Raw genomic sequence first — 13534 nt, forward strand, 5'->3', positions numbered from 1 at the left:
GGAAAACCTCACTGTATTAATTTTTTAAAAATTACTTTCTGACATCCCTGACGTTGTATCCAACCTGACTACATATGACATGAAAAGGAGACATTTCTTGTGTCCAAAGAAAGTGTCCATATGGTTCTTCATTCAGATAATAAGTCTTCACTGAGGAGATCATTTAGAATTAATCTAAACTCATTAGCCTTTGCAATTACATTTTACCAAATTAAAGCCAAAAATTAAGATTGCACTCTACCCCAGCCCAGAATCGGTGATATACCGATATCCACAAAAATGTAATATACAAATTACACGGACCAAAAAGATTGGTCATATCCACCAACAAAAATTTTAACTTATGGAAAGGAAAGAAATAAAATGGGTATAATGGAATGGAATGGAAAGGAAATAATTTTAAATGGTATTGGAACCTGCAAAAGGTAACCAAAAAGATTGTATTGTTTATATCCACCAACAAATTTCCTTTCTTTTTCCCACAAAATTTTCAATATTAATCAGTTTAAAAAAGCGAATTTCCTTTCCAGTTAAAACTACCTAATCTCTTACTTCATAAACCTAATATATGATGCCTTGTTCCCGGCACTAGTGGTAGTATAGAATTCTTATATGCCCCATCAAACTTACAATAACTAAAGGCAAGGCAATTTGTTCCACCAAATAAAAAGCCACACACCGCACCTTCAAGTCCTTCGACTCCATGAAGGCGTGCCCCACCTTCTCTAGCCTATTGTTCAGTTATTCCGTCCAACCATGTTCTAAATCAGGTACCTATTCCCCAACTAGTGGGGAAAAAAAAGATAATTATTCCTATATAGGGCCAAGCATTGATACTTGTTTCCTCAACTGGGGAACATATGTAGTATAGCGGGGACAACTATGGAGCATAAAAAATAGGAAAAGAGTAAGAACTAACCACAAAGTCGGGGTACTTAAAATTTGGTTCCCAAGATACACCTTGGTTCCGAATTGTCAAATCAAGCAGCGAAAAATCCGGATTAAAAGACCATCTTTAGTAGCTTACTAGTAAGAATGACAAAGAATAAATTCTAGACTAGAAGTATTCACTACTCAGTTTGACAGTCGTGCTTAGCAGACTTTCCATCATAAAATTCACAGAGAAATTGAAATAAAACAGGATAGATTGCATTTCATATAGAGAAAATCACACAATAGAACAGCTAAAAGGTGCTAGGATGTGAAATAACAATATACACTGTAGAAGACAACAACATGCCGCCATTCTGCTTGTACAAGAAAGCAATATACAGGTCGTTTACATTCATAACCTAGGGATTGTAAGATGTCAGAAAAGAGCTTATGTAACAAAAATTCCTTAACTGGACATAACCCATAGGAGATTGGTAAAGTGACTGGCTCCCGACTCGGTGTTTCAGCAACATTCACATCATCTGCTGATGAAGATCGGCAGCCTGTTGAGCGAGTTCCACCACCATGGCTTCATCAAAGAATTTGTTGATGCTCACGTCTTCACTCATTCCCTGCCAGAAACAACAAAGATTGCAGTAAAACACCATTCCTAGAGATGGAGCTTGGACAGACCCATGTAACAGAATTTGTGCTAAAAGAAACCACACCTTGCGACGTCTCGTTTTTACCATAAATTCCCTGGCAAGGTGCTGTATTGGAGCGGGTTCAAGAGGTCGGAGAACAATATTTTTATCAAGGGGATCACCAGGAACTATAGACCAATGATCAAACACAGAAACACAAAACGCCTGGCCTTGAGTATGGTACCGCAAGTCTGTCTCGAACCCAAAAGATTCTATGACTGGTAAAAATGCCTAAAAAAATTTGAAGACAAAGAAATCCCTGGTTAACGATGACACTATAACATTGCATGATTTAACCGAAAACATAGAACATGCTATGGAGGCAGAAGTATACAATTCTGGTTCATGTATATGTAGCTCATTTATGTATAGTAAAAGTTAGTTTACCACCAACCTTGACTAAATAAGCTGGGGTACCCGGCTGGGGGACATCAGCTGTCACGTGTCCACGACGACGAGATAACACCGTGTAGATTGCAGATACACAATCAATCGGGGTTTGTATCTGAAACAATACATAGAAAGGCTTAACAAACTCACTGCACAGCGAAAATAACATATGGAGTGAAATTCAAGCATTTGCTCATAGCCATTTTTGTTTCCATAAAAAAAAAAGTAAAAGAAAGGACTTGCCTCTACGTAATAAACAGGTTCCATAAGCCTAGGCGTTGCCATCAGAAAAGCAGAATAGGCCACTCTTCGGGCAGTGGGAATGATCTGACCAGTACCCCTATGCAAGGGCTCCTGAGCGATCTTCGCATCAACAATCTTGAATTTCACATTTCTGATGGGCTCATCACAAAGGGGTCCTTCTCTTGCCCCCCACTGGAACCTGAAGAGAGCAACACAGTCAGATCCCAAAATCCAAAGAGCAAAAACACACTAAGATGGCAAAACTTAATTACCCTTGAACAATGGAATCCTTAACAGCGGACAGCAAATTCTTGTCAACCTCGCTTGGGAGGGTATCATCTAATAAGATGTTAGGCCCCTGCAAACACAATATCAGTTTAGAACTTTATATACTACTTAAGAAATAACCACAAGTGAAAAAAAAATTATAAAATCCTTGTACCCACATCAGGGATGAATGTTTTGCAATAAAAAAGAAGGGGAAAGCTGAAAGAAAAACAAAATTACAAGGAAAACGCCAGAACAACTCATGATCAACACAAAGGCAGCTGAAACAAGCCTCCAATATCTCATTCCAGACATAGGGGCCAACATCAGAGCAAAGAGACTCCCAAAAGAAATGAAATTTCGACCATTATTGAAAAGGAAAATAAATATATATAGGCTATAAAAACGATGAACGACCAAGAAACCTATTTTCAACCAAACCACCTGGACTCTGTTTTACTTCCTGATCCAGAAACAACATACCTGCTTGTCAGGCCCAAAAGCCCAGATAGACCGTGCCGCAAGCAAATCCCAATCATATTTTGTCTGGAAGAATTCACCAATTGTTTTCCTATTCCAGTCAATGCTTACAATACCATTTTCAATATCTTCTGCTAGTCCCTTCTCAAGAGGCTCTGCAATCTGAAGTATAAAAAGAATAAATTACAAGAGTACATGGCACGTACCAACAGACTCAAAAGATAAGAAGAAAAATATATTCCTACCATAGTGATTTTGTTTTTTTTGTTGGGTGTTTCAGCAAAACATTTCATGGATGAGGACTCCACCACCGTTTCACAAAACGAGACCACCGGATCAGCAACCTACAAAAACACCATATAGTTGTCAAACTTCAAGTCCAAAAATCATGTCTAGAAAACAGAAGCGCACACTGATATATAGTTGAGTCTCACCTTCACTTCCACTTCAGAATAGAGCTCCCTAAGGTCCTTCATTATGCAATCCAAATATAACTCCCCGGTACCTAAAATAGTGTGCTCCCCTGACTCTTCAACTTTGGTTATTGCCAAAGGGTAACTCTTACTGATCTTCCTGAGACCCTCAACCATTTTCGGTAACTCGCTCGGGTTCAATGGCTCTGTTGCCGTCTTGACAACTGGAAGAGTATTGAAGAGCAAAGGCCTGAATATGTAAACATCTTCGTCATAGTTCACATTGCAAAGTGTAGCAGTTTTCATTATTGAAGCGTCAACCCCTTCAATCAGTACCCATGAACCAGCAGGAGCTTTGGCTACAGGAACGCGGTAACGGGCTTGATAAACCCATAACTTTGTTACTTCTTTTACAGTCATATCTTCTTCGTCTTCCGGTGAATAACCTTCACCCAGTACGCGCACAGTTTGTCCAGTCTGAATCTCACCACTATAAACTCTACCAAAAGCATCAAATACACTACAGTCAGACTTGGGATAAAGTTTGGTTATATTAACCATAAGAGGACCAGAAGGATCACAATTTTTCATTCCCGTAAAGACTGAGGAGTCTTGCTGAGGTCCTGTGTATATATGCTCAACCTTTTTAGACGCAGCTTCCTTGGCAGAAGGGATATGTTGAACCAGCATATCAGTGAAGCCTGTCGCAGACCCAAAAACAGAGCTGCAAGCCAACCTTAGCAGAGGCCGGACATTCAACCTATATGCTGCATTACTAAGAGTGACGCCAAGTTCTGCAAGAGTCGCTTCCACACTCTTCTTATGCTCTCCAATTACTTGGCTATAAATCTTGTAAAGAGGTTCGAGTATAAACTGCACGAATGATCTATCCCCTCCATTCGCAGGAGCTTCTCCCTTAAAAACCCTGGTATCAGGATGATAATATATATCTCCCCAGAGACGAGAAGCAAGCTTTGCGGCATCAAATGGGATCCCATGGAGCTTAACATACAGCTTGGCAAATGAATGCAGTGTGAAAGACCAGCCTGCGTTTGCACTTGCAAAACAGACATTTCCAGCTGCTGGGTGAATGGCCTGGATGCCTCCAGCAGTCGAAGAAGCGGCAGAGATGTGGTTATTAATTACTTCTAATATGTGCCTTAGCTTATGGTAGGCATCATTTGGTGGAAGCTTGAGTTCAGTTATCAGCCTGTCAACCTTAGGAGTTGAAGTGAAGTATTAGTGCATACACAAAAACAAATAGTGCTCAGTAGACCAAGTTAGAGAGAATTTAGCACACCACAGTAAAAAAAGTATACCTTATTGATTACAACTACAATAGGAAGACGATCTTGAATCGCATGGCGTATAGCCCTCTCTGTGTTAACCTGCACATAACATTAAAATATGGATCATCAATGCTGTCATCAAAACACTTTAAAATAAAACAACAAAACCAACTACTCATATTCATATGTCTACTATGAAAAAGAAATCATATTCAAAGAACCAAAAATACGAGACGTAGAAAGTAACAACTAAACACATTCCTACACGAGGGAGACCCTAATAGTTACTTCGTTAGGTTTACAGATCTCATATCTTGACTCAATAGATATAACAGATGAAGACAATTTATAACTTCCAACATGCTGGATGCATGAAAAAAAAAAAAAAAAAAAAAAAACATCATTTCTTTGTGGGATAACCATTTTCACAGAACCATTCATAGTTTTGTAAGCGCATTGTGTGACCCCACGAAAGAAACCAAAGAAGAGGAAAAGGTTAAAGAAATACCTACACTAAAAGATCAACTCAGCATTTTACAGGCTCCCAAGAAATAGCAAACATCTCAAAAGAAACCCACTACTCCACTACAGAAGTAACAAAGAAACACCTATGTAAAGAAGAAAGTGGCATGTGACTTTATCTTCATCTATTCTCACTAATGACTCTTCAAGGCAGCTTACTCATTGGAGATACATTTTGCTCGGAACTATGACATTAGGTGAGTTCTACCATGGCAATCATGTGTAAATATTGTAAAAATCATCAATAGAGATGGAACAGACTCTTGTTCATTTAATGACAGACTATTCTGTGACGGATTTTTTGTTAAGCAGCAAATTATCTAGGACACAACTTTTCCAAATGGTTATAACATTTGATAGTTTTCTCAACGTCGGGCTAGAATAACTGTATGTAGCTAAGAGGCCTCATTCCGTGATTCTAACTTCAATCTAAATACTTCTCATGTTATAGTGTCTATCAATCAACATTTCCTAGAAGAATACATGATGAACCAGGTACTAGATAACCAAAACAACGAAGCACAAATGCACAAAACATGAAGGAGAACTTATATCATATTAGCTACACTGTAAAATATAAAAGTAGTGTGTGCGGGTCTAACATAAACAGATAAAACCCACTCACCATTACTCCTTCAGCAGCATCAACAACCAGAACCGCACCATCAGCAAGTCGTAAAGCAGCAGTCATCTCATCCGAGAAATTCACATGACCAGGAGTATCCATAACATTACACAAATAAGACTTAGCATTGCTATCTTCCAAAACCAAAGACATAGGCACAGTCTTAATGGAAATCCTCCTCTCTTGTTCATCAATCCTAGTATCAGTATACCTCATATGTTTCTCACTATTCGAATCAAACGTAGATATATGATGTGTCTGTTCAACTAACATATCCATAAACAAAGTCTTCCCATGTTGTAAATGACCCACTAAAGCCACATTCCTGACTAAAGTAGGATTCTCCATTAAACCAAACAAAAACTGTGTGGAAACATAAGTCGAAACATCTTTAACCCCAACTTCAAACTTAACATTTCTAACGGGTTTAATAATCGGTACTTCTAATGGCAATTCATCTTCATCCATAACTAATGTTTCGACATCCTCACCATATACTTCTTCAGCTGTTGGGTAATACTTTTTGTCCTCAGCTAGAACTATCTGGTTATCCATATCCACTTCATTCGACGCCGTAATCCACCCGTTCGAAGCGGGCTCTTCGTCGTCATGGTCAGTTGCTTCGGTGGGCTTTGGGGAAACGTCGTCGTCTTCGTCATCGTTGTCCACGTCATCACTTTCTTGATCTGATTCTATTTCTGGTCCTATGTAGTTACCAAACTCGTCATACAAACTATCATCCATGTCCTCAAATCTGAACAGAAAAAACAATGTTAAAGACTTAAAAAGTATAATAATGACCTCGAGATTCGTGTAGGTAAACAAAAAGTGAGTTATTTGTATTTTCATTTAGTTAGAAATATTATTATTATTATTATAATAAAGTGAAATGAAAAGATTACCTGTTGAATGCCGAGAGAGTGAGAGCGAGACTGAGAAGTGAGGAGAAGAATGGAGTTTTGAGGTTAGGGCTCAGGGTTTTAGAATTCTACTAGAGAGTATTTGCTTCTGAAGCGGGTTTTTGAGAAGGCCCATGGGTTCGAATTTGTAAGCCCATAATACTCCATGAAACTAAATTCAAATTGTCCGATACGAAATATTGGGATTTATAGAATTTGTAGGGTCCTAAGCGTAGCTAGAAATGCCTCCGTTTTATATATGTTACTAGGGTATGCCCGTGCCGTACGGCACTAATATAGAGTCGCTTGCGGCACTAATCTGTAGAAGCAGCCTAAACTTGAAACCCCCATTTTGATTGTATTATACTGGCTATTGTTCCATTCATGGTCAAAAATAATTATTAGGTTGAGAAACTCGACATGACACTAACTTTAACCACTTTAGGGGTAATTTGGACAGAACCTCCCTATTATTTGATGACTTTCCAATGTTTTGGATCCTGTTAAAAGACTAATTGTCATTCAATAAATCCGGTAGTGATTTGCACAAAACCTCTAAACTCATTCATCTAAATAGACTTAAACATAGAAGAACAGCAATTAAAGCAAATGATCGAATAAGAACAATATGATAAACAAATACATAATCCAACTTCCACCAGTGGTTTGAAAGATGACATCAAAACAGTACCAAAATAGCACCCACAAAAGTATACTAAGTAAAAAAAAAAGTAGCGAAAGTACAAATAACATTGTTGACAATCATAACTCTTCTATAAACCCCATCCTCATTCGCCAATGTCAAGGTCATTATCGTAAATCCCGAGCCCTGAGGATATTTCATCGAAGAAGTATGTAATTGTCTGTTTCAAATTCATTAAATAGAGTGAGTAGGAAAGACTATATATTGAAGGGAAGAAGAAATTGACAATTTAGAAAATGAAGGACACACAGAAACTATCAACAATTTGACATGTTTGGTATACATGTATCTCTGGAAGCATTCCAGTGTTATATGCAAAAACAAGATTGGCAGCTAACCTAATGTACTTGATCTAGCATCAGTACATTATAACCCCAAGGCAAGGTAACATGTTACATGAACAGATCAAACCAGTGTACTGCACTTCCCCCTGATTCCCTATAGAGATGAGTTGGGCACAATCAAAACTAATTTTTCATTGAAGAATGTGTCAAGTGAGAAATCAAGAAATAGACAACATCTAAAGTTGCAAACTGAACTGCCATGATGTAACTATAAAGCTTGGAACAATGGCCTCTTTCAAAAATAAATATGAAAGATTCTAGAAACTATTCTTTCTATATTAGTCATTCCACTCCATGTAATGCAGGAATAAACAACCCGGTCCTACCAAACATAATGTAATGACAACAGTTTTTCATTATTATCTCCTTAGTCCTTCTTCATACCAAAACAAAGAAAAGTACAAAACAAAGTAAGCAATATAACAGTAAGTGTGGGATAAGGTTCAACATTTTTAGCAGGAACTACTTGCTAGGATAAGAAATTGTGAATACTCCCTTCCAGGTTATACTTTGTATATGACTATGGGCACCGTCATGGGGCTATTTTGCATCAAGAGTTCAAAGATAGATACCACAATTTGTTCTACTGCACCTCAAAGATAGTATGGAAATTGATAGCCCTGAGGATCGGGACTACATTAGCCTAGTTTTTACATCCTTGTTGGTAAAAAAATATGGATAAGGCAAGTATCTTATCTTTTCTTGGCCACTCGTATGTAGATCAAAAACCGTTTGAACTAACTTCCTGCACATCTAGAGATTTCCATGACCAATTGTTACGTTCTACTACACCTCCCTCACCATCACCCCACCTCATGGTATATCTATTATCACCAGAGTATTATATAAAAACTTCAATAAGCTCCTTACTTTGTTTCCATATACATGAAAACATGAACTAAGAAATAATAGTATGAGAAGTAAGAGATGAAAAGTTTCAAAGTATAACAGAACCTAAATTTCACATATACAGTATCATAGGATAGCATATCAAATAGGAACCGGAGAGAGATTTAATTAACCGGACAAGAATTTGGGAAAGACAGCACATACCATCTTGAAACGATAGCACACATGCTATGACAATATATATTAAACTCAAGACTATTGAAACTCCAATCCAAATTCTCAAAGCTGACAAATGGGGAGTCCCAAATGCAAACAGGGCGCAAACAAATCCAGCCATCGAAATGAAATATGGGAGCTTTAAGGCATGATCATCTTAGTACAGTACATACACAGCCTGCATTTCACAAGAATATATAGTCTCATTCTATTTTATAACAAGCAAATTTATTCAACAGCTAACATCTACAAATCATACCTTCAAAGCCTGTCCAACCAATCCTGTAAAAGCACCAAAACCAAATCAAAGCTCAAATCAATGGAATACTCTCTGCAACCAATTAGAGAAAAAGTCACTAACCAAGGTGCGTAATGAAGTCTCCAATGCAAAAACAGACAAAATGGAAATACACTCCAAGTCGCATAACTACATAAATAGAATGAAGCACATTAACCAAGCCAGAGCCAATACACATGTATAAATTTGATGACTATAAAGTCAATGAGAAACTACTCAAAGTAAATGGGAAAATAACTTACGAATTATAGTAAGACTTCTGGGTATACAAAATTTGGGGTGCGACTTTCCGAATTTGGAGGAAGGAGAATATTGATTTTGTCTGAAGAAGTGCACCTTGATAGTGCGACATATAATTGACCGTGGCTGAAAACTTCAGTGCGAAGGTCAATCCCCACATACTTCACTGATTGTCCTTGTGACTTATTTATAGTCATTGAATAAGCAACACGCATAGGAAACTGTCTTCTTGTCATATGAAAAGGAAAATCAGAAGACGATGGTGACAAAGATATTCTTGGAATAAATGCATAATTACTCGCTTTTTCACCAGTCAAAATTCTTGCGAAAAGAACGTGAGGTCGACAACGGACCACCATCAATCGGGTTCCATTGCATAATCCATATTTGGGAGCAATATTTCGCAACAACATTATAGGACAACCGACTTTTAGGTTGAGACGAAATGGTGGTAGACCAGCTGAATCAAGCGAGTTCAGGTACTCATTTGGGTATTGATTAATATTGGCTGGATTCGTTGCATCCTCGTCGACCATCTTGTCTGTAGCTAGAAAGATAGTACTTTCCCCTGGGAACATATTTAAAGCTGTTGTATTAATATCATTGACATCATCATTGCGTGCAAATAGAATTGTGCGCTCAGTTAAATATTATGGTGTAACAGTGGTAGGTTGATTTAGCTGAGGATATGTAGTAGAAATGAGATCCTGAAGATTTGCACATCGATAAATTGTTGATGGTAGTTCAATTGTCTCGCTTGGGTCACTTCATATCTAATTAACCAGAAAATAGTAATGAATATTAGTGCGAATAAAAATAGTACAAAGAATGATACAAATGAATATCAGTAGTAAGCAAAATAGTACAAAGAAAAATGCACAGTTTGGTACCTCCATTAAGAAATTTGTGAACGCAATATTTGCAGAGTTTCTATTTTCCAATCGCATGTTTTGGGCAAGAGTTAGAACATAAATGTGACTCCAGAGGAAGGAAGACCGCAATGAAGCACGAACAATCTGTTCTCGAACCCCTTTGGGTATAACTGGAAGGCATTGGCGGAAGTCACCACCGAGTACAACTGTTATTCCACCAAAAGATTTATTATTATCGCGAGTATCCCGAAGTGTGCGATCAACTGCCTTCACACAAAACTTATTTTGCATTGGGACTTCATCCCAAATAATAAGTTTAGCTTCCCTGAATAATTTGGCATGCATTGAATTCTTACTAAACCCACAAACAGAGGTATCAAGAATATCTAGTGGGATGTGAAAGGTCGAGTGAGCAGTACGACTGGCAGCCAATAGTAATAAAGCTATTCAAGATGAAGCGACTATAATAACAATATGCCCCTCAGCACGACACGTAGCAACGATTGTGTTGTAGACAAAAGTTTTGCCTGCTCCTGCTGCTCCATTCAAAAAGAAGAGTTTCCCTAGATTTTGGGAAACTTAATCTATCAATGTTTGATATGAAAAGCATTTCTATGCAATTAGGAGAACCCTATTGCCATGCGCTTTTGCATTTTGAGGATCAAACTGAAATTGTCGTTGATCCCATATGAGTCAGTTTGCAACAACTAAGTTCCATCTTGTAGTTAACAGAGGCAGCGACATTGGAGGGAAATTAGCCAATGATTTACCTGATTCTATCAAAATCTCATTTAAAGATAAATAAACCATAATCTTGCACTTCAGCAGGGGTAGGTTATGGAATGTTGAACATTGTGCGAAGCTTGTGTGGAAGGTCATCACATGTATTTTCCCAAAAATCATTCCACAATGTTTGGGGTTGCAAAGGATTGCACTCTGCGAGAATAATACATAATAGTCGGCGAAGATGATATCCAGTCTGCATGACTGAAGCTTCCTGTAGACATTGCACCCATTCGCTGTCATCTTCCAGAAGTCCGCGTGCAACACATGCATCTTTGAAAGTTGGAAGTGGAGGACCATTACCAATCATTTTCAGATCATCAAATGATTGATGTCCTTTTACAACGGTTAGAAGTAAGCGCAGGTAAAATCGCTCATTGGAATTAGGACTAGCAAAATACATTCTACCAATAGCAAATTTTCCCTCTCGTATCCTTCTTGTCTAAGTCTGAGATTGTTTGTTCCAGACATAGTATTCGGGGAACTCTTGATAAGTGAGGCTTCTTGCTCTTAAATCTGATACACAACAATCAAAAAAGGCAGTCAAAGTTGACTTTTGGCGCTCTGCTCTTGATAGTATATCATGTATTGGTTCGTCAACTTTATAAACTACGTGGTGCATTCCAGGGAGATGAAGTGCCAAGTGCACAATTGTGGGAATCTACTCATGTAGATGGAAACTTAACAATCTCCAAACTGCTTTCGGTGGGCCAATGTATCTCGCATCAAAGTATTGTTGGATCTCATCCAACTCATTAAACACTATTGTTGTCATGTCATGCCCTTTAAATATATATTTGTGAATGTATTTAACATAACAGATCCCAGCACAAACTTCGACATTAATATGACAGTTGACCATCTTAGAAAGATAAGGATTATAAGGAACAACATCCCTGTTATCAACTGTATGACCCCTCACAATATATGATCTACCATTGTCACGACGATGATAGATAGGATATCCATCTTTATCCATGGTGGTAGCATATGCAAAAGTCCTCGGATAGTGATGCTTGCATCTACCATTTACCATGCATGGAGAGTTAGGATTATTTAGTCCACATAAACCATGAACCATACATATGAGGACGGTCGAAATAATTCAGGTTCGGTTTTTGGATCATGAAACTCTGCACATAATGCGATCAACGTGAGCAGGTATACGGATCTTGTCGGAATGTCGGAGATATATAAGTGCATGCATATGGGGCAACCCGCGTTTTTGGAACTCAATGGTGTAGACATGTGCAACGGCAGTACCAAACACACCTTTCTTTTTAATTTCCTTCATCAAGGCCCTTCACTTTAGTTCAAAGACACGTGCCACGACCTCTGGTCGATGAGTTGCAGTTTGGTGCTCATATAATGCCTCAACAACTTCGTCCTAGTGTGGATTTGCAATCATTGTGAGAAATATATCAGGATATTTATTGTAACGCGTGATGGCCATTGAATCCTGAATTTTTTTGAACATGTGCCTAGGGCTGCCGACATAAGATGCTGGTAAGACCACTTGTCTTCCAATCTGGTTTGGGTCGAAAACTTTAGCTGCGACATCAGTGATACCTTGATAAAGTTCAGCCTGAAGCTTGTCTTGTTGTAGCCTATAATATCTCATTTTGTTCTGTTCAGTCACTGCCCATCCATCCACCAAAAAACTCTTGAAATAGTTTGTGCCCGCATAAGATTGCAGAATATTCTTCAGAGCATTCAAACATCCGATAAGGGTAGAAATCCATCTGTGTTAATCGGTCATTAGTGTTTGAACGCCTCATATTAGGTGACCACCCAAGCTCTCCATAAGGAAACATTAGCACATAATGCAAAGGCAAGTAAGCTGGGTGACATTCACTGATCTACATGAATTCTTGCCCTCCTTTAAGATATATCACAATATATCGTATATTATCCCGCTCGCTGCCATCCCCAGGTAAAATGACAGCAATCTCATCTGCGGTTGGCAAGTTATAACGACGTCTGTCTCTAGTAGCACTGTAATGCAAATAAGCATGTACATTGAAGTTCTCACCATGTTGAATAGAGGCAGATCTAAGAACATCGTATGCATGGCGAAAAGTAGCAGAGAAGCATAGTTGCATGAATTATCTTCAGAACATCTGTGTTCAAACGGGGATTACGAAGTTGACGTATATCCAATGTAGCATTGGGATCATATATGTAAAGCTGAGAGTAAGTTGGCTGCTGCCCAATGTCAGGAATTAAAGCTCCAGTTCTATGACACAATTGACCATGTATAGTAAAAGGCATTGGACCTCGTCCAGTAAACACACGCTCATTTCCTCCAATGCTCGTAAATGCAAAAGCTTGGTTGTATTGTCTTGTGTACTTCCAAAATGACTTTGACTTGCGATCATTTCCATCATATAAAGCTTTAAGGGCTAGAGGTAATGGCCGTAGTGGAGGCAATTTGACTTTCCCTTGCGAACAACAAGTCCCGAATCGAGGACGTGATAATGATGAATCTTTTAGTCGTTCATCCATCTAATGGAGTGCACTACAA

At 38.4% G+C, this 13534-nt stretch overlaps 2 protein-coding genes across 2 annotated transcripts; both read right to left on the reverse strand.

Moving 5' to 3' along the window:
* Positions 1-1127: 1127 nt before the first annotated feature.
* On the reverse strand, positions 1128-6848 carry LOC147507928 (110 kDa U5 small nuclear ribonucleoprotein component CLO). The gene is made up of 11 exons (XM_086600579.1): positions 6709-6848; positions 5807-6560; positions 4690-4758; positions 3392-4588; positions 3203-3301; positions 2961-3119; positions 2483-2568; positions 2211-2409; positions 1972-2082; positions 1602-1808; positions 1128-1505 (listed from the first exon to the last, which is right to left on the reverse strand). The coding sequence occupies exons 2-11, from the start codon at positions 6548-6550 to the stop codon at positions 1407-1409; spliced, it is 2970 nt and encodes a 989-aa protein (XP_086456705.1). The 5' UTR covers positions 6551-6560; positions 6709-6848; the 3' UTR covers positions 1128-1406.
* A 6214-nt stretch (positions 6849-13062) lies between these two features.
* LOC147507929 (uncharacterized) lies at positions 13063-13515 on the reverse strand. The gene has a single exon (XM_086596589.1). It carries the CDS (start codon positions 13513-13515, stop codon positions 13063-13065), a length of 453 nt encoding a protein of 150 aa, XP_086452715.1.
* Positions 13516-13534: the final 19 nt, after the last annotated feature.

This window comes from Coptis chinensis, chromosome 3 (genome assembly GCF_015680905.1).
Source record: "Coptis chinensis isolate HL-2020 chromosome 3, ASM1568090v1, whole genome shotgun sequence".
Taxonomy (NCBI): Eukaryota; Viridiplantae; Streptophyta; class Magnoliopsida; order Ranunculales; family Ranunculaceae; genus Coptis; species Coptis chinensis.